The sequence below is a fragment of the Haliaeetus leucocephalus genome, unplaced genomic scaffold (genome assembly GCF_000737465.1).
Source record: "Haliaeetus leucocephalus isolate CR32 unplaced genomic scaffold, Haliaeetus_leucocephalus-4.0 Scaffold450, whole genome shotgun sequence".
Classification (NCBI taxonomy): Eukaryota; Metazoa; Chordata; class Aves; order Accipitriformes; family Accipitridae; genus Haliaeetus; species Haliaeetus leucocephalus.
This window is the reverse complement of record NW_010972886.1, coordinates 7,299,407-7,326,311: the sequence shown is the minus strand read 5'-3', so window position 1 is coordinate 7,326,311 and position 26,905 is coordinate 7,299,407. Positions and strand designations below refer to the sequence as shown.

Genomic DNA, 26,905 nt, shown 5'->3' with positions numbered 1-26,905 from the left:
TATATAATCTGCCCAGGAAAGACAGTGATTTGACAGCAACGTGCTTCAGAAGAAGCTGCACATGCAAAGACAATTTGTATGTATTTTACTCCCCCCCCCTTCAGAAGTTTGGTCAGCAATTGAAACAAATGAACAGAGAAATGACTTGGTTATGCACAGTTTGGACAACTTGAACAGACGAGGGTCAGTTGTAAATGGGTTTTCTGACCTTTTTGTACAATGTGCAGTCATTTTAAAGGCAAACATACTGAAACAGCATAAGGTTGAATGAGAGGATGCAGCTGCTGTTGTATTAGATCACTCCAAACAATATTAGCATGTAATTAGAAAATATAATAATGACAGTTTCATTCTATAAAATATGCTTCCTCTAGTCCGGCACCCCCCAGCACTCCATCCCTGAATACATCCCCCAGGATCTCTCTCCTCTTGAAGATTCCCGAGCAACACACAAAATATGTTGATGCTGTTTCGTAAACACAGCTTGTAAAGAATGAGCAAAGCTGTGAGTTGAGGCTTCCCATAAGTGTTCCGTGAAGACAATTTTTCAGTCTAAATGAAAGCCCCACAAAATTTATCGATACAATCTTACCTAATTAGCATTCTCCCCAGTCACTGAATTTACTTGTCCACTTTTGTTCAAAATGTCTGCAAGGATCACAGTTATCAGACCCTCATCCCAACCCTACAGTGTATTTCAGAGCATCCTTTACTTCCCCTTGACTATTATGGTGATCCCACTAGTTTATAGTAAAGCACCTGTTTAAATATTCTGCAGCTCAGAGGTTATCTTACAAGCGCTAGATCTCTGTCCTGGCAGAATGCAGTGCAATCCCCCCAAAACCTCCCCCTAAATCCCTGTAGGAACAGAAATCTGATCCAAAGTTTTAAACCATACCAGAGAAAACAATTTTAGGATTAAACTCTCTCACAAACTGAAATCAAGTTAAAGTAAAAAATAATGTGTTCTTTCCTCATCTTCTACTTATCTGTCAAAATGTAAAAGCCAAAATAATGATCTACTTTTGTAGATTTAATATTTTTATTTTACTTTTCCCTCCCATTTATTTCTTGGGGAATGAAATAAATTTCCTTACAATTTAGTCTGCTGGAAGCCAGCAAAAGCAAAGGGAATTATTTGTAGCCAGTGAGGGAAATATGGATGAGTGTCTAGCAGTTACCTTTTATTTTGCTTTGTTTGCTTTATACAGGTCTATAGATAAGAACTAAAAAGAGGGAATGGTCTGTTCCATCAGAAAAAGCACCCAGTTCTCAAGCAGCTCCAGTAAAGTTTCATTAGCTCCTGCTTTGTCCCCATTCTGTCTTAATGCGCATGCAATTTTCATAACCATAGGTTGAAGGTGAGAGTTTCTTCAAAAGGCTCCAAGGCAAGGGTACCTGTTAGCTAGGACTACTCACTGCAGAAACCCAAACGTAAGTAAGGATAAATACGGCTTCTCCTCCTTTCCGATGGCTCTCATGCGTCTCAGCAGCTATCAATCTAGCTGTCCTTTCTAGTTCCTTTCTGACCTGCCTGGAAACTTCATATGGAGACTCCTATGGACATATTACTGCAATTTCCTTCGGTTTTCTAAACTATAAATCAAAATTTTAAATTTTTAAATATCTGAAGCTTCTGTGTCTACCATGTTTTCCCTCCTCACTGGTCATTTCCCCACTCCCTCATTTTTCATTTATGAGAGGAAAAACTGTTCAAAAGCAACAGCACAGGGCTTGCTGAGCCACGGTTGTTCTTCCCACCCGGCACCTCCTTCCCTAGTGCTTTTCCCTGTTTCATATGCATACAGAGCCAGCAGCCGTACTCGGCAACAGAGTTAAAAATGAATCAACGAGGACGTAACGAAGGTAAGTGACAGCCATACTTCTACTACTGCACAGCAGTGGAGCAAGCCTGAAGTACACCTTTTCAGAAAGGCTCTCGTAAACACACCGTGGGCCTGGGGTTACTTTTGCTCAAGCAAATTTTTGCTTTTTATCTGACATTCAGTGCGAGAGTCTCAAAAAGTTTGTAACATTTTATTAGCCAGCTGAGCAGCCCACATTCTGTTTATCCCGCAGTAATTTAATTTTCTGAAGTGTGCAAGTACTGAGAATTGGGGAAAGGACTGTGGATGTTTTTTACAGAGGAGGCAGAGTCACAGCACTGAAATTACTTCGCTCAGATGATTACTACGAGATGTATTAAACTCTTGTCTAGTAGCAGCTACTGTGACACAAGGGCTGTGTGAAATGTGAATGGCACGCTGCCGTGCTGTCACAGCATGGAAGGGATTACAGCAGTGCCACTGCCAACACCCACTACGTCCAACTCTGACAGTCCTAATTGTAACCACAGGCATGTCTTTGACTCCTTCCAGGAGAGAGGTGTGGTTGGCACTTACCTTCTCAACGCTGCTCATGGCCTGGAAATAGATGTTGTAGCCTTTCCGAGGAGCCAGCGGTGGGTTCCAGAAACCCTGGTAAGTCCTGTTGTCACCCACGGTAAAGGGTGCTGGCTCTGGCAGGTTTCCTGGGGGCAGCTCAGCAGCAAAGTAATATGGCGACCCTCCACTAAGAGCAGTCTGATAGGTAACAGGGATCTGGTAGCACTCCATGGCACCCGTTTCTCGCTTTGTTCGGTGTGGGTGCAGCTCCTCAACAACAATCTGGTAGGCACTAGTGAGACAGAGGAAGACCAGCATATCTTTAAGGTCACCTGCTAGGGTCAACTCTCCAGTGTCATAAAATTATTAACCTGATTGCTTTGCGTAAACTTAAAAAGAAAACAAAGGAAAGAGAAAAAGTTAAAGACAGCAGATGCATGGATTCAGAGAAGAAACAAAGGCTTGAAATATAGCAAAGCTATCTAATTCAGCCATTGGAAAGAAGCAGCATCCATTTTTTTTCAGGAAAAACAACAATACAAATCTATACACAACCTCCTAACAATGAATTTTTTTTTTAGGCTTTTCTCTTTTGAAGAAACACAGGAATGAATCTGACTTTAAACTACAATAGATTAAACTCTTGGCTAATCAGAAGCATCTGAAGTTAGCATTTTCCTTTGCAATGATTATTAGAGAAAGCTAAGCTTCAAGGCCCAACATAATGACTGCCTCCAGGCTGTGCTTGAAGCCCAATTTGCAGTTGTCATATCATTAGAGACAGAATGTGCTGTCAGGCTTCTCCACCTCTTGACCTTGCTGTGGCTTCTATCTTGGCTCAGAGCTATGCAGATCTAAAGTACAAGTGACATGCTGTAATATAAGCACAGATGGACAGAAATCTGTCCATTCCACCAAAATAGACTGCCTCATTCCTCTACAGTTGTCAATGATAAAACATTACAAATTGCTGAAGCAGATGGCATTGGGCCCATTTAAACACCTTCCCAACCTCCCAATACCTCTTTTGAAATGGCCCATGGCTTGGTCACTTTTCAAAATCACCTGCTCAAAATAGAACAGGTAATTATAATTTTTCTTTCTCCTTTAGGGGAACTACGTAACTGCAGGATGTTACCAACTCATACCAGCTTCCTCTGTTCTGCAGAAGTACAGAACTTACATATTGAGAGAGCAGGAGGCAATTCTTCAGTTTATAAGAAAAAAAGAAAAGAAAAAAAGAGTTTTTTGGGTTTTAAGAACTATATGTACACATACACACACAGGTGCATACATGTACACAATTTCTCATTTAGATGCAGATACATTTGAGGACCTTATGAAAGATGAGTAAGAAAATATGCCTAAGCACGTAGACAAGACCTGAAGCTATTCAATTAAACTGGCAGAATTGCCTGTCTTGGTTTTGTTTGAAAGCATTCTAAACAGAAAAAATAAAATTGAACAGAGTTCTCGAAGCATCGCTGCATTGCTGCAGGGAGTCCGAAAGGCAAAGGCAAAGACAATCCTCCTTTTTTCAGAACTTATGGGGCAGCATTAAATTATTTTGTCAATTTTCTCTGCTGCTACTGCCCAGAAAACCCAATAACTGTAGTGGCAGAGATGAAGTGTGATACTGGGGAATGGAAGAAAGTAGAGAAGAAAAAATAAGAAATTAGTTTCACGTCTTTCTTGAGCTTAAAGAAAAAGTTAGCATCCCCTTTTCCTAGCACCTAAAAAATTAAGTAAGAAAGCCTCTTCCCTTTCAAAGTGTCCAAGAGGAATACATAAAGTCACCTCAGTTTTGAAACTCCAGGTAAAAAGAAGAATGTACACAAAAAAATGATTGAGTTAGTTCCGGGGATCTCTGTTTCTCATAAACTGTTTGTGAACTGAGCTTGGTTATAAATCACCTTCTGTGGTAAACTATCTATTAACCATGTCTGGTTAATGCGGCCTGCACCAACAAATCACTTCCACAAGACCCCTGCACACTGAGAATCTTTCTTTACGCTTCAAAATTAATGTACTAGCAAAAAAACCTGAAAGCATAGTTATTTTACAAACTTGACAGGATGTAAAATATTAAAAATAATTTTTGTTTATAATGTCCCAAGGGAAGAAATTACTATGGCATTCCTTCCCTCCCTGGCCTGGCCCTGGACCCAGGCAGGGTTAAAACCACCGCTCCCAAACTGGGCAGCCAACCAACTGGAGAGTACTGGGAACACAGGCACTGCTCCCTCCCTTCTGCAGTCTTCTCTCGTGAGCTGCCAAAGAACTGGGTCTGACACAAATTCTGCCCTCCGAAGTGCCAGGAGAGTGGGAAACTTGTTTTCTGTGACACCCCGCCAACTTAGGAGGGGAAAGCCAGCAGGGAGAGGGGAAGGACAGCGCAACGTCTGCGCGCGACGGAGGCAACCGACCCCAGGAACAGCCTGGTTTGTCACGCAGCTCAGAAGCTGAGATCCACCAGTTTCCAAATTAAATCCCCCCCATTTTAAAGACTAAGGGCTAAATGAGGCATCTTTTTTTTTTTTTACAGGTGCATATCTTTTTTAAAGGGGCAATTCTTCTTGGAGACCAATACAAACTGAAAAATAAAAGAAGGGCATGAGAGTTAAATATTGAGTTAAATATTAGGTAAGTCCCTTTTAATAGCATTCTTTAAAAATATGCAGTAATTTTTGAATATAAAAGGTATGACAAAATTTTAAGCATGAGATCACAATAAAATGTGATGTTCTGAAAAATTTTCAAATAATTTACATAAAATATGCTCTCTTTTAAATAAAATATGCTTCCAGAAATAATGCCTTTCAGGCCCCTACATCTGAAAAGCTACAAAATGTGGAAAACAAGAAATAGACATACACGTTGAAGTCATCTCTGTTTATACAATTACTTTTAGTTAAAGAAAGAATAGCAAATGACAGAAAGTCTTTAAAGTCTCCAACGAGGCTTTTTATTTTATTTATTTATTTTTTAAATTTTCACAAAGTATTTTTTAAATAAAAGATGTGCCTATCCTCTTTGGAAAGGGGATCTGGCAGTATTTTTTTGTGCAACTTTATAGGCTAACAAGGTGGAGGAATACAGTCATTTACCTCTAGGCCCTTTGTGATACCATCTGTTTAAACCCATATACTAACACTACATTGTCTCCAAAGCAGCACTGTTACTCTGTGTACTCATAATAGCATTCAGAATGGTCACCCTGCTGTAAGATGTGAAGAAAGAAGCTGAAGTTAAAATTGCAACTTGAAAAGCAGGGTGTTCACTGGCTGCAAATGTGGTCTGCTATCAGGCTATAAGTGAAAGTTTAAAGGCTATGTACACTGCCTATCCTTGCATTTTTACATATCACTAATCCTAGCTTCAATTATTTTACGTTTTCTACACATTTTTTGTGTAATGGTGGGAATTCAATTATTGAGAGAACTTTCTTGTCACTGGAGCTGAGGGAATTCCTACAAAAGCCATTTTTTTTCCAGTCGTCCCATACAGCAAAGAAGGAATAAAGGAGAGAAATAAAGTGGGAGGAGTGGAAAACCTAGATGACAATATTCTTTCTCCCTGATGACTAAAATAAATTCTGAGCTATTCTGAAGAATAATGTTACATAAGTTGTCAGGATCATAAAGGCCAAACAATTGTCCGAGACAGCCAGGTAAGCAGAGAAAATGTTGAAGATACAGCAGGTGAAGAGCTCCTCAGCTGAGATATTGCATGAAGAAATTATTTTTCATGTAAAAAACTTTTTTTTTTTTAACTTAAGAAAACCTGCACAGTACCTCCCTATTGACCAAGATGATTACAGTCGAAGGAGGCCCCTGCCAACAGATCCTCCTTTTCACTCCTCCTTAAAAACTCAGGCTCGCAAAGGGGTACGGCAGCAGCGAACACATTTTTTGTACTTCAGCCCTATTCTGACTAGGCTTTAATACCAGCTAGAGATTTCCTTCTACGTGCCTAGTGGAGACACAGCATCCTCTCCTTTGACAGGTACCAGACTGACTGACAGCCCAAGTTACAAGCCCCGCTCTTGGAAGTCCGACCGACAACTAAGTTTTAGATGCTCCCTGCCACGGTCACTTAATTAGTCTTGTTGCAAAATGAAAACAACTTGATTTTGCATATGGAGGTATAAGAAAAACACTTTACCAATCAAATAAAATAAATGTCATCATTAAAAATTTGTCTATGCTGATTCCAATACATGCTCTTTGTAATCCTCGTCTGCAGTAGGATTTGAGAACAAAAGATTGTTTTGCTGGTGCTCAGTTAGGATCCTTCAGAAAAACTACAGTGACAAATCACATCTTCAAATGAATCACTGAAGCACCACTGACACTACTGACTGGGATCTCATCCACGAGACTGATGTTGAAATGGTACACACTTCACAATGAGCCTGAGCCATCCAGCCCGGTCTCCCTTTGCATTTCTAGTTCGTAGTTTGGTTTAAAACTTCAGGAGGCCATAAAGAATGCTACAGATTACACGATAACACTTGACAGAGAAGATATGATTGGAGTCATGTTTAAACTGTGACAACTATGGCATGCAGTGTCTTAAAGAAATGATTGACAGCCACACATAGATTTCACTTGACTTAAGGAACATCTGTTTCCTGGGGGGCTGTGCTGATGGAGAGGCTGAAGTACAACAAAAGCTGATCGTAGTATAATTCTGTCTGTAAAAGCAGAAGAGTATCAGACTAAGCTTTTTTTTGTTTTCTTCCCTTTTTTTTTTTTTTTTAAACATGGACCTACTGCTATTAAATAAAATGATCTTTTGACCATATACAGCTCTAGTGATTAGAGGACTGGGTGCAAAAAAACCTTTTCAAAAAACCAACTGTATTTTTCAGTGTCAGGCTAAAGAACAGCATCCGAGTCCCTTTTACTCAACCACTGCTGCAGGCACAGCGATGCACTTTTTCCCACCTACACTCATTATGGCAGCAAGCCAGCTTGTAGTAGAAACGCAACTGCAGTGTGGATGGAGTGAACCTTCACTAAAATGCATCATAAAGTTTAGCGAAATGCATTGAATCAATTCAGAATTTCAGTGTGCTACATTTATCTCCCCTATTAAGAAGCTGCTGCAAAGTACCTGACTGCAATATGCATAACTTCATGAAAGGGAACAGGACCATGTCTTCTGCATTCCCCTGGAGAATGCTCCTCATTCCAAGTAAGGACTAAAACACCTGGTTTGTTTTAGGAATAGAGCCCAGCTCCCTGGTTATGGGGAAGGACTTCTTTCCCTGGCCTCTTGATGTTAGAAATTTAATGTAATTTCTTAGGTTTTTGAAATTAAAGTGGAGAGGGAAGATGGGAGACAGGAAGAAAGACGTATGCTTTTTTGAGAACATACTCAAACAACAGTTATTGATACTCTATCAAACTATCCCTATCAAACTAGCTGTTAACATTTAGTACATAGATCCTTTTTGCCACCTTCACAGGCCAGAGTCACCAGCTCATGCCATAGAACTGTGGATGCTGTAAGGAAAGGTGGTGTGCTGCAGGTTTACTCTGCAGTGACATACTCGCCTGCCAGTACAGTGCAGAGAAAGCAGAGCTCCCTGAGCATGGGACGAGTAATCCTCTAGCCGCATCCCATCACGCTACCAGTTCATGAAAGAAAACCCCCAGGAGACAAACCTGGGATGTGAGCCTGCCCCCCTCGGGGTGAGTGGCAGGTCTGAAGGCGGGAACCCCGCTGCTGTCTGCACAAATGTGCCACAGACCAGTTGCTGTAAAGAAGACACGCACCACCGTCAGCAGATCCCAGTGGTGTCTGGCAGGCGGGCTCTGGCTGAGCCTGTGCATCAGCCCCAGTCTCAGGGGACCAGGCACAAGACTGAAAGGATTTGGCACGGATTAGATGAGAGACAGATATTGCACTTCTCAAACAGGGACAGCTTTGGATATGGCCAGCAGCAGGACACCTGCAAGGCTTTAAAAGCACCTACAAAGGCGTATAGTGAGTTTAAGCATCTGCATAACTTGGGAGCATTTTCAGATCACAGGTCTGGTTTCTACTGTATCAATTCAACAGCAACCCTACTTTAAGAATCCAAGTCCTGTATTGAAGGTAGCTCTGTATGTTTTATCATTCTTCACACCCCCAAAAACCCTAGGTTTGCTCCAGGGCAGTCTTTCAGAAACTAATGATGTATGGGATTACCATTTTATTTATGAATACAACACATCAATATCTCCTATAAAGGGGATGAATCTGCATTATCTTCTATGTCAGAATATAAATAAATAACTTGACCATATCAATCATATGGGTTACTATATGATAAGCATATAAAAATGCTTATAGGTACGTGACTCATCCCCCCAATATCCATGTAAAACATACATTCGTCTTAATGGAAACAGACCTAAGAAACAGTTTAATTTTCCTCTACTTTTAGGGCTCAGGCACATTACCTTACATCAGCTGAGCCACAGTAACCAACTTAATGTAACACAGAATGAAATGCATTAGCCTGTATTTCTCTAAAATGTCACAAGGGTAAGAACATGAAAAGCTTCTGATGCTCAGTAGCTAATTAACCCCCAATTAGTCAACCCTGTCCCTGAATATTGCCGATGCAGCCACATCGGTAAAACACAAATGGAATCAAATCATATCACAAAATTTTTGCACTAACAAGTAGAAGAGCAGGATGTGGACTAATCTTTGCAAACAGAATTAAATTATCTCTCAATAGAGAGCAGAAAGGGAAACACCCCTCAAAGTTAACATAAATGAAACATTTTAATATGATTATGAGACACGCCAAATAAAATTTAATAGCTTGCTACATGATTTCTAGTAAGAAGTACTGTGAGAGGAAAAAGGTCAAATAGTTTGTATTCATCACTATTATTCTCCCATTTCCTCTGAACTTCCAATTTTCCAATCATACATATATGCTATAGAATAGCTGATGTGAAGCACTGGAGAGGAAGTGTTATTTTCAAATCCACTTTCTGACAAACACCTTTCAACTTCATATTTCAGAGACACTGTGAGAAAGTAAAATGAAATTGTAATGAACAGGAGGTGGTCCTGAGGACCCTAAATCAAACAGGACAGACAGCTGGATGATTCAGGTCACGACTATCTTTTAAAAAACAAAAAAACCCAGTAATTTTTTCTTTTTAATTACAGATCTATTGGCAAGCTCAGTCTAGCTAAGAAAAACAATAGCAACGTTAAATGAATATCACTTGGAAATGAACAGCTCTATGAGATGCAAGACAGCATATGATCAACTAAAAAAGTCTCTTCTTGATTTTTTTTTAAATTTTATTTTTAATTTTTTTTTTTTTTTTACCTGATAGGTGCACCTTTGGCCTGTGCCGGTCTCAAGAGTACAGTTATTGTAGTAGCAGTTTCATTGAGAGATGCATCGACTCCTTCGTAGTCTGGTAAAGTGGGAGCTGATTAATATTGAGTGGGAAGGAAAAGAACAAGAAACAAATCAGTGAAAATATTTTGAACTTTCATGAGACTGTGGCTGTTCGCAATGTAGTACAAAGCCACAATCTTCACCAGCTATGTAAGTCTTTTTTAATGATTTTCCAGTCAGGCATAATCTTTTACTAGAGCATGTATGGGACTTCACCAGCAATTGATAACCCCATCCCTAACTGCACCCCCTCAAATCATGATACCTATCAAGTTAGACAGGTTCATTCAAGAAGGACAGAAATAGAGGGAGGAGGTGACTGCCAAGAAACCCTAAGAGTACAAAATCCCATTTTGGCCTCGCTCTTTCTACCTTACAAACAACTATATTCACCATCTCGAAGACCCAACCTCTACCATCTCTCTTTTTCCTCCTCCAACAATTGAAGAACCTTTCACATTTCCTCTTAAATGTCATGAGAGACCAGAGTGCAGGAAAATTGAGCTTGGATAGATATGCACCTGTGGACTAGAACTGGATGGGGTAGTCTTTTCCCATGCCCATTTCTCCTTCTGTTTCTAACAATGGATGGCCAAGCTGCTCATTAATCAGTTTCTGAACCACTGCAGTTTTCAGCCCAGGGTATTAAGAAGTAACAAAATCAAAGTCAAGACCAGAAGCAGTTCAGGAACCGATTGACTAATGGACTGGATGTCAGGCCTTCATGGCAGAAATATTTGTTGTGGGTTGGATGGCTGGTGTTGGTGATTACTTCAACCATCCGACTTTAATGTGCTGCCACAAGCCTGTTACAGTCCTCACTGGTAATACTGTTGCTGACTTCACCTCTAGTGCAAGGTAAGAAACAGGATTTTCTGCGATTCAGAAAATAATAGATTTCTATTAATTACTAACCTTTAACAAGCTTGAAAACTATCTGCATGTTTTATTTTTTTTAATATGTGGCTCTATCTTTATAAAATTGCTAACGATGCCTTTGTATTTCAAAACGAACTTTCACAAAAAGGGTGTTTCCTAGCAGGATGTCAATCATTTAAGTCATAATAATTTTACAATAATATATCAATAGATAGAAGAACACTGAAAGGTTAAAAGCCTTGGTTCATCAGTCCCAGATTCTAGATAAGCACAAAAGTTGCTTTTATATCAGGAACTATTACTTTATAGAAATAACTTTCATTCAATGTTCAGTTATAAATTACTGTTTACACCATGTTCACTAGGATCACGGCAACCACTTGTAAGCTTGGTTAAAAGGAATAATTTCACTCCTTATGAAAATTAAGCTAGCATTTCCTGAAACATATGTGTTGCTTCATAAAAAGTATCAGTTATACAGAGCAAAACCAGAGAACAGTTCAGTATAAAGCAAGATGATGAAAAAAAACCAGGCTGAAATTCAGATACAAAGGGTGTCACAGCCTGCCTTTAAGCTTTCCATTAACCATGTTTTGCTAACTAACAGACGACCCATACTGTGTCTAGAAAGTGTGGTAGACTGGATTCTGGACAAAATTTCTGGGTGGAAAAAGAGGGCACATCTAAAGAAGCCTGAACACATTGTAGTATTAAATAATCCATACATGTTGAGGTGCTTATTTCTCAAAATACTGAAACGTCTGGGGGACACACATGTTAGCAAGAAATTAGATTTTTTTTTTTTTTCCCTCCTACAAAGAGGTTAGAATACAAATATGCAAGTACTACACCACCATTATCCCTGAACATTTATGAACAGGAATTTGTTCTGAAGAAACAAAAGAACCTTAAAACAACCTGAATAAAACACTAGACTTCAAAACAACCTAATAGCTAGATAAACAGAACGGAACATGTAATTTCTTTTTTTTTTTGTGGTATGGCTGGTTTTTTTTGAAGGGGCTGGGGTATGAGGAATGCTAGTGCTTATGTGCTGGGATGGAATTCAACAAATTGTTCAGTTAACTACAACAACTACAGAATTTCACTTGCTATATAATTCAAGGAGCTCTGCCTTGAATTTTCTCACATTTTGATTTATGTGCATGTTTTTGAGAACTGGCTGAGGAAACTACATGAGTAGTTTCCTATAGAAATGGTAGGGCCTTCCAATACTTTACTAACTTCCCTTCACAGGATAATATAAGTTTCATTATGGCAGATAATAAGGAAAAGAGCCTGCTTTGTGCTGTTTGAATTTCTAAATGACTGACGTTTTTGATCTCTGCCAAGGTGTGAAGTCGCCATGTCATAAAATCAACAGTCTCTCTAGATATAGCATTGACTTATCTTCTGCTATCAACTGCATAAGCTACTATCATATTTTTTGAGAATAATACTGAAATTTAAGAAAATAAAAATACTAAAGCATTCTACTTGACATTACTTTCTCCTAGAGTTTGCAGTGCATTATTAAGATGAATAGTGTCAATTCTGGTGCATTGCAGTAAGTGAATAAAGGCACAAGGAAGCAGACCTATAGGAATCTGGCAAAATAAATTCACACTTTCTCCCAACTGCCCCAATTCTGTTACAGCTGTGTGCTGCTAAGTGGTGTCACCTTGAGTACGTCAGTTAATTTTCTGCATCTGACTTTACTAATCTGCAAAACAAATACAGTACTTAGTGACCTATGGAGTGCTGTAAGGATTAATTAGTTAAGGTTTATACAGCACTCCAAAATCTTTAGATGAAAGTACAAGATTACACAAAATCAAACAGTTAACAACTACAGGTGTGCAATTTCCACCTCATGCAAGGATTTATCCCTGAACTTATGCTACTGTTTGGCAAATACGCTCCAAAACATTTTCAGTAATACAGTTTCACAACATGACAGGATTTCTTTGGAGGGTTTTCTTTCCCATTTAATGATTTTTCAAGCCTTACAAAAAAATCCCCAAAACATTCACACCCCCCCCCCTTCCTTTTTTTTTAACTGTTGTTTTTTGTTTTTACCTGAGATGTTGGTTGTTACATTGATTGTGGTTGCTGGTCCAAACCCTTTAACAGTGCTTGCACGTATAAAGAACTGGTAAGTAGTACCGGGATGCAAGTGTGAGAAGACATGGTGTGTGCTGTTCCACAGCTTTGACACGGTTTGTGGAGGTCCTGCAACAGGAACTGCAGGATCAAATGACCGTATACTGCTATAGCTGACCTGTGAAAACAATTATTTTTGTAACAATTGTTACAGTTTTTGGCACAAGGGGATTAGGTTATCTTGGCTGCAAAGGAAACAAAAGACCCATGCTCATCTAGCTACCCAGCTATATTGGGGATACCATGAGGACTTGATGTGTATTATTGTAGAGTCTGCTTCACTTGAAAGGCTATGCAGATGCCCTTCATCTCTCTCTCTTTGTGATTTTAGTTCACGTGTGGAAAATTACACTGTTCTATTTAAGTTAGGACACCACCACCATCCTCCCCATCTCCACCAAACCCCTTTATTTTTCACTTCCTGTAATACATTTCCCTCTCCTCTTCTAATAATTATATTTAAATGCTGTCCAAACCAAGCTAATATATTTAAAGCCTGCGATGGTATTTTAACGTACTGGTTTTGACTGGGATGGAGTTAATTTTCTTCACAGCAGCTGGTATGGTGCTGTGTTTTCGATCTGTGATTACAAAACACGAGCTCACACTTTTGCCCTTCTGATTCCTCCCCCATCCCACTGTGGGGGAGTGAGTGAGCGGCTGCATGGGGCTGAGCTGCCCACCAGGGTTAACCACACTATTTAAAGAACTTGGTTAGCATTAAATAGATAAACAAACAGATTTAAGGGGGTTTGTTTGGTTAGTTGGTTTGTCTTCCTCCTATAATTCACTAGTATACAAAGTTGTATTGTCTGTTCCTTTAAAAAAGGAGTGCTGGAGAGAATGGTGTTTGTTTCTCAGATCAGCTCCTGTTTCCTCCCAACCTCCTGTGGAGGTCCTCAGAAGGTTCATATATTAAATACACTTTAAATAGAACATATATGGAGGTTTCCTTGAAGGGTGGTATCTAAAGACCTGACAAAGCTAAAAAACATTGCTCCAAATTTAATAACCATCTTACTTTCCATGTATCCTTCTCTTCCAACAAAGAAGATTTCACGGATCACAGCTGTCATGGCTTTTGGAAGGGTGTATAGTAATGACACAAGATTTTTAAAACTAGCACCTCCCACGTGGACTGTAATGTTGTTATACTCACGTGCCAAAGCCACTTGACAGGGCTGGGCAGCCAACAACATATGCACAATAATTATGATTTTTGAGTATCTAATCACTACACAAAATCCCATATTCTGTAAATGAAAGCAGCATATAATTGAATAGCTGCCTACAGAGCATCAACATCCACCCCTCTTGCCGCACCTTCCTAGCCCTATCCTATGCTCGTTAGCTGTTTAATGATTACCTCATACTGAGTAATGATGCCATTTGGATCCACAGGTTCCTTCCAGTTGAGGAAGATCTTATCTTCAAAAGGAGTTCCTTTCACCGACTTGGCAGGTATAGGGCCTGGCACTATGAACAAAATAAAACTTTTAAAAATAGGAAATTCAAGAGACAGAAAATTTAAAGGGATGACAGAACATCCTATTAAAAACCAAAGTGAGCGCGGGCCTATTTTTATTAATATTCATTCGCGTGCAAAAGGCAACGGTAGAGAGTATGAAAAAGCACTTCAAAGCGTATTTTGTCATTCACAGTGAGGAAAGAGCATGAAGTTGAAACGTTATCCGCACATATGGTTTTCAAAACTTCATGCAAAGTCAAATTGTCTCGTAGTATAGCCAGGGGAAACAGTTCAAGCTAGATTACAACTTCAGGGAACATCACTGAACTCTGTAATAAGCATATCTTAGGACAAGGACTACATGGTTTTAAAATCCTTTTAAAAAGAAAAATCAAAGGCAAGGAAGAGCCTCTGTTATACAGCATCTTCCAAACGAGAGAAATGATTACAAAATAGTTTTCAGTCACCCCTTCTTATGATTTCTTGTTTTAAAAGAAATCCTTGTTTAAAGGGGGGGGGCTGGGCACAGGGCAAACACAGCCCCTCAGCTGTCCCTTCTTTCAGCCACTGACGTGCTTGTGCTGCAGAAGGATCAAAACTGCTTACTTCAAATCTTTCTAGTAAGAGACATTTTCAAAGCTGGGAACTGAACCACACTAAGGTGACCCCACTTTCTTATTTTAAACGCAACCAATATCGCTGGTGTAATAACAAGTCTGAAGTGTCACCTCAGGCCTCTTTGCCTGAGTGATTCACAGTACCTGGTAATCCCATCAACACCAGGTGGGAGCACTTAGTTATCTCCCATTTCAGCTTACAAGATATTTTTGCCTACACATACGGTTCCTTTTTAATCACAGCAGCTCACCTAGGTTTGAACACACACATGCTGAAAGAAGAGGATGAGGATAAAAGAGCACCTGAAGAAACCCTGAACCCAAAGAAACACCCTCCCCCCTCAAAAAGCCAAAGTTGCCCAAATCTGCAGTCTTTCAAGCTAAAATGTTACTTCTATTTAATATATTGACATATATTTCTCTCCCCTTCTTAATCAGCCTATTTTCTTCTGCATAACTTTCAGTGAGCCTCACACATGACAATTCTTGGTTATTAATTATCAAAGCAGACTGAAGTTTTACAAAGAGTAAAAATAAATTAAACCCCACTGGATCAAAGGAAGCGCCAGGCACTGTGCTAGCAGCACCAAGGAGTGGTCTGTCCCAATAGTGGGATTTATTTCAGTCTGCATGGAAGCTATAAATGATGATCTGACCCTTGGTACAAACAACATAATTTGGCACTTTAATAATAAATTCATGGAGTCAAAAAAGCCCACAAGCAAACAGATGCGAGCTTCACAGAAACTGTTCATCCATCTGCCCAATGAAAACTTAGAAGAAGTTAACTAAAATCATACACTGCTGCTTTGCTTCACTGTCCCAATACAAACTGGGCAGTGGATGAAGGCTGACACACCACGACAGCCCCTGTGTGCTGTTAGTGGCATTGAGAGACTTGCTGTAGGCAACGCTTTGTTTTTCATGGGAATGCTCTACTGTTTTTCTTCTCTACATCTCAAATGAGGTATGAATATACCCTGACGCACACGACATTTTGCTTGGATGACGCGTGCACACATGTGTGTGTGTGCGTGCATATACATCTGTGTTTGGGAGAGAATAGAGGAATGCACTGGGACACGCACACAGAATATGAAATTTAACATTAAAGCATGTTAAAGCAGGTGAGGTAAAAAGAAAACAGATACAATTGCTCAAAAACCTGCAAAATACTTTTTGCGTGGTGCTTTTAAAGAACATGTTTCATATTCAATTGAAACTGGGTGCAGGGCTCTATGTTTGAGGGTTGCATAAAGCCGCCTACATTTTTTGTTTAAATGCCCAAGTGGGAGAAGCCTCTAGGCTCATCGCATCGCATGACTGTGTTTTCTTCTCCTGCAACATAAAATTCGTTGCTTGTGGCAGCAGCAGCAATGTTAAACTGACTGGAACTACATGATCCCAGTTAGTTTCATGCTTCTCTTCCCACTGCCATGGGAAGGGCACAAGAACAGAAGCTAGCACAGCGATGAGCAGCTTGCCGGGAATCCCAGTAAAAATAAGGTCAGAAAGTAAAAGAGAGCAAGGGTCTAGAGAAAGAGAACAGTAATTCCCACAAACCTCACCCAGCCCCACAAATTCACCAAAAATGAAGCTTGGGATCAGCTTAAATTATTTGAGAGCTCAACTGGAATTAAAACAAAGAAACAAATAAAAGTTCAAATGCCTAGAAAAAGGAATATAAATTAATTTTAGTTTGAAGGACTCATTTTGATGGGTCTGAAGTTATTTTTTCCCTTCCATTTTTCAGTTCAACCACAGTAAAAACATCTTTTAATTGCACAGCTTTGCCAAAGGGGCAAAGGTAAGTGAGGAAAGAGAAAAGCAGAAGCAAAGGAATTTGCTTAAAGAACAGAGTACCTGTGAGCAGGCCCACACATTCATCAGCCAGGTTAGTCCAAATAATGCCTAAACATCCTCATTTGTGATTTTGTGTCTTTGTTCTCAGGTCAGTATTAGTTACAAACAGAAATTTTAAGAGGGCTGAAATTAGTAAAAAAACCCCAAGCAAACAAAAATCCACCAACAAAAGAACAACAGCAAGGTAACCTGTTGGTAACAGTACTCTGTTACAAATTGTTACTCTGATACAAATTGCATCTCTCCATGTAGACAGCGATTGCTGTCTATTCCCTACAACTCCCAGCAGGACTCTAAGGACTGAAGAAATACCTTAAACTTCACCTTCCCAATGCAGTGTTAAGAGCCTTCTCTTTTATACGCTATTTAGCAAGGACTCAGGTGAAAAACAGCCAGGTAAACATCATCCTTGTGCTGATAATAGCTCTTGGAAACTTCCTCACAAACAGCCCAAAAGGCTTTCTTCAGCCTTGTGTGTGCATCTCCAGAAGCCCCATGGCCCACCACAGTGCCTCTTTGCTGCCTTCTCAACTCTCATTCTTCTTCCTACGTGAGCTCTTGCTCTTCTCCTTGAACTTATGGACAGTCTATACTAAATCAAAACACTCAAGACTATTACAAGTGTATATTAAGGTGAAGTACATTGCTTAAGATTCCCTATCAATGGCCAGGTGTCTGAATAATTCAAAGAGTGTAAGTAGCTGCTAGAGGAGTTGGACTCGGACCTTTTGGCCTCTGCACCCTCTCTTTAAAAAGATTCTGGTCCCATTGATTTTCTTTCCATCTGCTGACCTTGTGAAGTGTGACCCCAGTCTCTCTCAGTGACAACAACAGTAAACACTTTTCCTTTCACATGCATTATTCTGTGCTAAACTTCCAACACATAACAATTTACACTTATCTGAAGAAGGGAAATCCTTCAGGTGAGTTTAACTGTATGGGTTTCAGAAGAGATTTTGAACTTAAGCAAAAAAAAAAAATCGTTTTTCCTATTAAAAAGTATACAACATAAAATGTACATGTATATAAAAGTGACACAAAACAAATTCAAAGGGAATTTCAGCAAGGTTTTATAGTGGAAACATCACAAGCTCTTCTTCCACGATTTATATGCATCTCCAGACCCCTTTTAATGAAGCTATATATTCATATAGTGAAGAGCTGATAATCTTTTCTTCTATATACCTGTGGGATGGTGGACTTTTATCAATATTATGCATAATAAAAGTACCAACCATCAATCTGACGTCAGACCAATTCATTTTAGAGCAATGTATTTGCATTAAATTATGTCACAGTCACAAATAAATTGTTATTCACAAATAGTGTCACCTAAACCTTGTTCTACACTAACTTAATGGGAAATTTATATTACAATACATTACTTCTGGAAGAACAATGTATTAACTGACACCAACCACTATAAAAATGAATTTATATTGCTTCAGTTTTCCTGCTACAAAATAATGAAAGCGCATGTAAACAGAGTATTTTTATTATCATTATACTCTGTGAAAGCTGTGCATAGTATTATTATGCTATATGGTAAAGGCTATGTGCAGATATATGCACGGTTATACTGGGAAAAATTCCTTTGCGGTACTCAAAAAGTAAAGCGTATCAGCAGCAAAACTTACAGCCGTTCTCCAAAGGTAGGTGCTTATTTTCAGGAGATGGTGACAGTCAATCTCTTCTACTGTTTAAATGTTAGAAGCAATTAAAATGGCCCACCTTTCCATTGGCTTTTTCTGAGGGATTTACCATTTTAACTTCATGCTTTGTTACAAGTCGAGACTAAGGTTTAAATAGAAGCAAATTTTATGTAATAAAAAGGAAAAAAAAATCAGAATTGCTACGAGTCGTCTTTACCATATGAGTATTCACACCAAAGGCGATGACAAAAATGACTTCTTTGGAAATCGCTTGAGTTGCACCATTCGCAGCGAAGAACAAAATGCTATATATACACTGGGCCACGCTCCCTGGGCAAAAGCCCACAGGTCGGCGTCACCCACCTGGGGCCACTGCTGGACTGCGCAGGCACGGACCTGCTCACGCCTGCGACGGGTCCCCGTACCTTCCAGCCTATATACAGTTACTAACGTAACAAACATAAATGCTTACAACCAAGCTACTGAGCAAGCTAACAGAGGCTAATCAGTCTCAGCGGCAGTGGCACTTGCTGTAGATGTTGGCGCAAATATCAAATGCGGTTAAATCCACGAGTTCTGGATTTGCTGCATTTGGGGCCTCAGGCACCTAACACAGTATTTTGTTTAAAGGCTTTTTACACCAAATGCTGACTTCAGTACCCCTCATTTCTGGGATTTGGAAACGTTTCTCCATGTCAGGGTGAAATAATCTCACATACTCACATACCTTATAACTTTCTAAAAATATGTAAATCAATATTCAGAGAGTGCTTTCAGCTAGCACACAGTTTGGGAATAACAGGAACTTGTGGGCCCAGGTGGAAGCCCGCATTCCACTGCAAACTGCTGAAATAGCCACTAATTCTGGCCTTTTTGCGGGCATCCTTATGTCAAACACACTGTTTCAACAAAGCACCTCATATGCAATATCACTTTTTCAGCTACAAAGCTTCTAATATAGGTACCTAAAGGAAATGAAAAGTAGGAAGTTGTTTCAGCCAGGGTAAATAATTCTGTGTTTCAGGGCCAATTTTTCCTGAGCTATTAATATAAAACCTAGCTCGTATTTCTAGTCTCTGCAATACCTTAAAACAGCTTACTTCATTTGTCGTTCGTTCAGTGTAAGCTTAAAATAAATCTCTGCTAATAATTTCAATATTTTTCTTACTTTCTCACAAATCAACTTTTCTGATGTCTTTAAAAAAAGTGCTCGCGTGTCTTTCTGCAACCACTTTTTCTCTCTCTCGATTATACACCGATAGCAAATCTTACCTACCATCTGAAAAAAAAATTGGGGTTATTTTCACAAGCTGAGGGACAAATAGGCCTTTTATCAATGGCAGCAGGTCGGTTATAATCAGTTTCAGTTCACTGCTGCTAAAGACATAAAAATTCCTCCCTTATTTAGCTATATTGCCACTAAATTTTGCCACTGCTTATGAAACCTAGGTTACTAGTCTCCCTTTTAGATCAAGGACTGAGGTCAATACCTTTAGCAGCAGCATTTATGGACAACTTCACATTGAAACTTTTATCTCTTAGTCATGGGTTTCTCTTTATTAACTGCAACCATTTGCCAATTTTTTCCTAATAGGATTAGTATACCGGGTTCACTTGACATCCATGCATGTATCACTCAGCTACATGAGTTAGACATTTTTTTGAGACAGTTTGCCATTTCAAGCAATCTTTGCAGCCCTCCTTTGCTGCATCAGACATACTGCCTGCTCGTCTTACTGCATTAACTTTTCTCCCAGGTGGGCTATTTTTATTACTTTTAAAATGCTACTAGTGGAGTTTTATGTCTATGTTTTTTTCAAAGCTCCTTGAAGCATTGTTTGTTTGTTTCCTTTGATCAAAGCATATTTTCTACCTCTTCTCCCCCCAACCCCCAATATTTTCCTGATGTGCCAGAACAACTTGAAAAAGCACAAAGGAAAAAATGCTTCTCATAGCAAATAATAAATGGGGGGGGGAGGGGGGGGGGAGGGGGGGGTTGGGGGGGGGGGGGGTTGTAAAGGCAACACAAAACTTACTCCTGTCAATCACAGAAAAATACTATATTTCAACTATTTCCATAAAATCCTCCCGCCTGAAGCTGGTGGAAGATATTTCTTCTTCACGCATTTAGACAGTACACAAAGTGTTTCACTTTTTAATCTTTTGGTCCTCTAATTATAACATCTCCCCCCCTCCTCTGCTCTTCCCCAGAGTGGTGCGCCTGCTGCAGTTTTCCCAGGAGCATGAGTAATGGTTGGACAGTTGGTGTCTTAACCCTGCATTGTAGCTCTAGGTATCTCTGCACAGAGCTGAATGAGCCACACTCTCTGAACGATCAGGGGGCCTCGTTTGTGTCCAATGAGCGTCTCCTTTGGCTCAGACCAAAGCTTTGGTATCCTTTAAGGCCCCAAACGGGTACTCACCATATTCCAAGTGATCTTTTTCAATTAGTTGTTTGCCTGCTGTTAGCTGACACACTCCCTTATGAGTTATAAAATCACCATCAAACACTTTGAGCTTCATGATTTGCTTTTTCGGTAGCTGCTCTCTGAGAGCTAATGCCACTATTCCTGTTAATCCACTGCCTTTTGCATCTGGTTCCACTTAAAAATGAAGGAAGCATTTATCTGCTTTAATCCCATTCACCATCCACTGCTCTTAAAAGGGGTCCCTGTGAGTTCGCAACGTCCTTGTGAACAGGCAGCTCCAAGAACGCGTGCACACTGCTGATTCATGCTAAGTGATAAATTCACTGCTGATTCTTGTACTTTGAAATGCCAAACATCATCTCTGCCCAGCGTGTATGCGTCCCCAGATTGTGCGAGCCTTCCTTTTTCCTTTATCAAATCCTTCAAACACTGTCCATCTCCTAAACAAGGCAGGTGAAACAGTGAGTCCCTGTTGTTGCACAGATAATGCTGAGTACCCAGGTACTCAGAAGAACTTTCTCCCAGATCTTAGTGATGGTGTGATCTCTCCCCAAAGTGAAAGATGGTGTTTCACCCATGAAACACTGACAAATTTGCTTGTTTTCATCTTCTTTTTGCAGAACTTGTTTAACAGTGTACTGCTCAAGGGCTTAATTTTTACGTGGAATACAGCTCTTTGCAAATTACTATAATATACTTTAAAGATTATTTCCATCTATCCAAGTTAAATAGGAATACTTAAAACCACCAAGGATTCAGATGTAGCTCTGGTCAGAAAGGAGGCTATTTTCAGACTTACAGTCCTGGCTTTGCTTTCTTGCAGATACTGAATTACAAGCTATTAAAACCTTCATTTGTCAGTCACAGCCTCAAAGGTCTGAAGCACAGCTTCTGAATCTTACCCTGTTCTTCTACTAATTGTTTCCTGAGTTAATTCTGCTCCTGGTACCACACACTGCTCAGTTATCACTCGCCACTCTGGGAGGTCTGGCCCAGCTATGCAACCTTATATAAATGTGAACCTTTGTGAAAGACAACCAGAGATCCTCACTGTCTCAGACCATAGCCCCGCAAAAGTCCAAGATCGTCTGCATTTAGGAAATCCCAGAAGTTCAAATATGTGTAAATCTCCTAGCAGACGGGAGGAGGTGAAATGAAGGAAGAAGAGACATGAAGGGAAAGATTAAAACAAAACAACAACAACAAAAAAGAAAGGGACAGAGAGCTGGAAGCATGGGGAAGATGGACAAAGCAACAGAAGATGAGAACAAAACGGTAAAGATGCAGAGAGACAGGAAAATATGAGGTGGACACCTTTAATGAACTCCAACGGTCTATGAAGTTTTTACTTGATTAGCAGATCCTTGTAAGAAAGAATGTCATAGGAAGAATGCTACACTACAGAAAAGCTAACAAAAAGTTAATTATCTGTTGTCATCTGGAGTTTTCAAAGTTTCTATTTATGAAAAGTACACAATGTAAGTGCACAGTTTCATATAATCATGTAATCGGTGGCTATTTCTAATTAATGTTATTTGCAAAAATGTAGGAAAATACTGTGATCGTCTATTTTCCGTCTCATAAATGAATCACTGATAATGCCCCCACTATGTAATTATCATTATGGTCATTCTACAAAACCTGCAAAAACCATCATGACAATGAAGTTAATTCTGACCACATGTGAAATATGTGGGGCACAGACTCATGTATCTTCCTGTAGCTTTCATCTTCTTAGTCCGAGTCCTGCTTTAGGCTGCGAACTGTGTTTAAAAACATTTTCAGACAGATACTTGATCATGGGACTAAACGAGCAGCATACACATAGGCAGTCAACTACAGAACTCAGTTTACTATTGCTATGAGAGTTCAAGGAGAGACACAGGTGTGAATACTCCTTTGATCCTGAGACGGCTGAAAGCCCTCCATATTGCACATTACTTGCATGCTCCGTATTTTGAAATACATGATAAAATGGACATAGACTTTCAAACCAATCAATAATGCACAATTAAAAATCTGCATTTAATTTTCAATAGTATCACTGAGTAGACCTCACGAGGCAATTTTCAAGTCACAAGCATTATTACCTCCAGTGCACCTAAATATAGGTACCTTTTAAAATTTATTAATCCCTCTTTGAAAATAACATCTGCTTGAAACAGTTCACCTTAGCAACTTTTGTTCACTGGGTGAGGCTTTTTTTACACTATGGTACCTCTGACACCAAAGCTGAATCTAAACAAGTTCACTGATAGCACACTGGCGTGCTAGCTTGAGACCAAAACCTGCCCTGTGTGCATCATTTTCCAAGAATAAGCCACAACAAAACTAGAAGACCAAATATATGCACTTGACTCTGCTCTTGACAGGCACTGCTATAGTGACCAGCCACCATCTCTGCACATCTGACTAGATAAAGGCTATGAGAAAACATAACCTTTCTTGAAAACTCAGTTAAAAAGAAATAGAAAACCATTTTCTATGGACATAACAATATTACTACTACTTTTCATTTTTTTTTTAACCTCAAGGAAAATAGCAAGCACAAATATCTATAATGTAAACACAGGTACAGAAATAATTCATCATGGATTATATTTAACTTTTTAAAAAAGTAATGCTAAAATTTGAATTGCATGAAATATTCTAGTTCTGTACTTGTCAATAAATCTTCATGTGATGCACCTATGTCTCTATAGCTCTCTGCAGCTCCTTATATTATACCTATTTAATAAGCTGTTCTCTCTTCTTTATTGCAACAGTAAACATATTCCTCTTCTATTTCTTGTAAAATTGAGAATGTATGGGGAAAAAGTGCTACCAGATTCTAACCTTGATTGCTATCTATATATAAAGCTATACTCTCTCCTCCATTTTACATGCAAACACACTACCTTTTTCAATTTTATGTTCTTATGTATCTATACTCTTACATTAGCCCAAGTATTCTTTTTTTGGTTACTGATGGCAGTATCTGTTTTCATTTTGTGGCTGTAAATATTTTAATGAAATCTAAATATAAGAAAAGGAAACTAATATTTCTCTTTACTACCACATTTTAAATAATTAGGGAAAAATATCTATTTTTATTTTAATCTCTTTCATACCAAGATTCATAGCCTAACCACCAAATATCACCGTTAACATCTGCATCTATTCTTTATTTCTTCCTAACTAAGATAAGTTCAACTGTCTTGTCAATGAAACTTCATCGAGAGAATTTTAAAGAAGAATCATAGAATATCTCAAATTAGAAGGGACCCATAAGGATCATAGAGTCCCATTCCCAAGTTGTCAAAATAATACTTTAATCTGATGGGTGGCTTTCAAACAGTTAACAGATACTATATACTGTAACCTGCAACATAAATTATTGCTCAAATATATTTGCTGAAGAGGTTTTAAATCTTGAATAGATTCTTTAAGCACTGAACTCAATATTTAAATTCACAGAATTAAATTAATTTTCAAATACTACACCTAATACTGTGAAGAAGCCTTCATCTAACACCACCATGTGTTTCTTGTCACCTCTGTTAGCACATTTTTGAAATGACTGGGAAGCCATCCTCCTTTTTCTTGCAAGAGAGAGATTGAGTTTGACTTGTGTTACATGGACAGTTTGGGATATATATGCTGGGTGACAGGTATAATACTTTTAAAGCTACTGTTTTAGGGCTAATTAATACATTAATAGAAGAGAACTTCCATCCTTTGGGACACATATTGTAAAACACAAAGTAATTTCCTTCCACCTGTCTAGACTGGACTTGGCTGTAATTTCTATAACAGCATTTATGCATACCGTCTTCATCTGTCTGGATAATGGTCTCCTCGCTCTCCTTCCTCCCTTCTGGGTTGGTTAAGATCATTTTGAGGCTGACATTCGTGTATGGAGGCAGGTGATCCACAACGTGCTGGGGTGCTTTGGGGTCCATGTCCAAGCAGTCCGCCTTGCTCTCGTTGTGTCCGCAGAAGTAGTGGTAGCATATAGTGACATTGAAAGTGTGGCAACGAGTGATGTTGTAGCCCAAAGATTCCCAATCCACAGCAATGTGTCTGGCCTGGATCTCAGCAATCTTCAATGTTTTTGGTGTTCTCATAGGTTCTAGAAAACAGAATATAATGAAGAAAAACATTGTTAACATTCTTCATCCTTGCACTGAACTGTAACCGGTAGATGATGCCTCCAGGAATGTGAAAGCAAAGGAGATGCCCAACAAACGCAGGCTTATTACTGGAAGTATCATCCTTTGTACAAGTAGCCCGAAGGGAAAAAACCTGCCAGTCTCTGTTTTTTTACTTCATTCTTTTCTGGCCTCTCTTTACAGGTTTCAATCAGAGATTAAGACTTAGCAACAGTGAGAAAAAGAACTGCTAATTAACAGTACAGCAATTCAAAGCAACTGAGAATACAGGCAGCAGATGCAAGAAGAGTGACCAAAAGGCCACCCAGCTGTCACCGCTGGCTTCCCTTCTTGATTACCCCCTTACCTTTTTTTTTTCACCTGCGTAAATTACATAATACCTCATAATGGTAAAGAGTCAACATTCACTACACTATGATTTATCATGCCACCAAGCAATACTGTATACTAATTATACTAATTACCTTACTAAGCTAGCAGTTACAAAAATGATGCAGATATTAATTAATGTTTATTATTTTAGTAATGAAGCTATTCATTCAAGCAAAACCCCTCAGAAATATTACCAAAGATGCTTTTGGATATTCCCATTGTATCCTGCTTCTTTTGGATCCCCAAAATTTTGCCTGGACATTGCTCTGAGCTGGTGACCTCTGACCTGCTACCCAAGCTCTGCGGCTCTTCACACATGCATTTCCACCAGCAGAGCACATGATGCTCCCCAAGCTGTCATCAATCTTTCATTGTCTCTCTAGTGCATTCATTCCTCATGCAAGACTAACTTTTATCGTCAAACTTAATTAAAATGATTACACAATGAAAATTATGACCATGACTATATATACTAGAATTTCACTGGAAATATACCAAGGGGATCTTTATACTCTGCTAATACCTCCTTCTTCACCAGAGAAAATAAAGCCTGCTGTAGGTACAGATTCAGCCTCGTGCCCTTGCTTCTGTAAGGTCAAAACAGTTGAGATTATTCAAGGAAGTGAAATATAGGATTTCTCTTTCTGAGCATAACAGCTCTTTGTAACTTGCATTTATTAAACGAGAGTCCCAACCAGGCTAACAACAAGCCAAAAGCACAGATGGTATATTGAAATAAGGAAATGTGAATCAGTGTAATCTATTCAGCACGCAGTTTGCCAGACAAACTGCAAACATTTAGTTTCAAACATCAAAACAACCAAATTCTAAATATAACATAAAGGTATTCCTAGTAACATGATGAGTGTTAAGGATTATAAATTGTGCCTATTTGTTTCCATGATCTATCCTTCCCTTTCTGGATTTTGAACAAGCGTGTTCCCTTTGCCCTTAAGTACCAATTTATCATATATATGGTGAAAAATACAAATGAATAAGTAGACTTCCTGGGCAGTAGCTTTCTGAACGTATTGTGTACTTTGACAGTAGAGATCTGAAGCTGAAAGATAGCATTGAAAAGGTCCTTGAGAGAAAAGAGACTTGAAGAGAAGGAGGAAAAAAAGGGGCTTTATAGAGTAAACAATGGCTGGTGCTTTAGCAAGTACAGACAGGTGTGAGGCAGTCATTTAAAAAAAGTAGGAACACAGTAGATCTACTGAAGGAGCTGGTAAGAGTCTTCAAAGAATCAGTATTTCCTTGACTACTGCAGGCACTTAGAAAAAACCTGAACACAGTCAGGTGTCAGAGGAAGAGAACTGCTAAAAGAGGAAAAAAGTATATACATTATCAGCCTTTTTCTCATATGAATGACAGTGAAAACCTAGTTATACATACTCTGATTTAGAGTTTGAGGCCTAAAAGAGTAAACATACCAAGGAGGTTTTGTATTATAGGCTTATTTTTCCTTCTAAAATGCAATGATTCTTCTCATTTTAATAATTTCCTC

At 39.1% G+C, this 26,905-nt stretch overlaps 1 protein-coding gene across 1 annotated transcript in view; it reads right to left on the bottom strand.

Moving 5' to 3' along the window:
• PTPRK (protein tyrosine phosphatase, receptor type, K) overlaps nt 1-26,905 on the bottom strand; it is a 327,584-nt gene that overhangs the window by 72,411 nt on the left and 228,268 nt on the right. The window contains exons 7-11 of the mRNA XM_010574711.1: nt 24,684-24,986; nt 14,213-14,322; nt 12,763-12,964; nt 9,730-9,835; nt 2,403-2,676 (exon numbers count right to left, since the gene is read on the bottom strand). Of these exons, the coding sequence (XP_010573013.1) occupies nt 2,403-2,676; nt 9,730-9,835; nt 12,763-12,964; nt 14,213-14,322; nt 24,684-24,986 (995 nt within the window). The remainder of the gene's footprint in view (nt 1-2,402; nt 2,677-9,729; nt 9,836-12,762; nt 12,965-14,212; nt 14,323-24,683; nt 24,987-26,905) is intronic.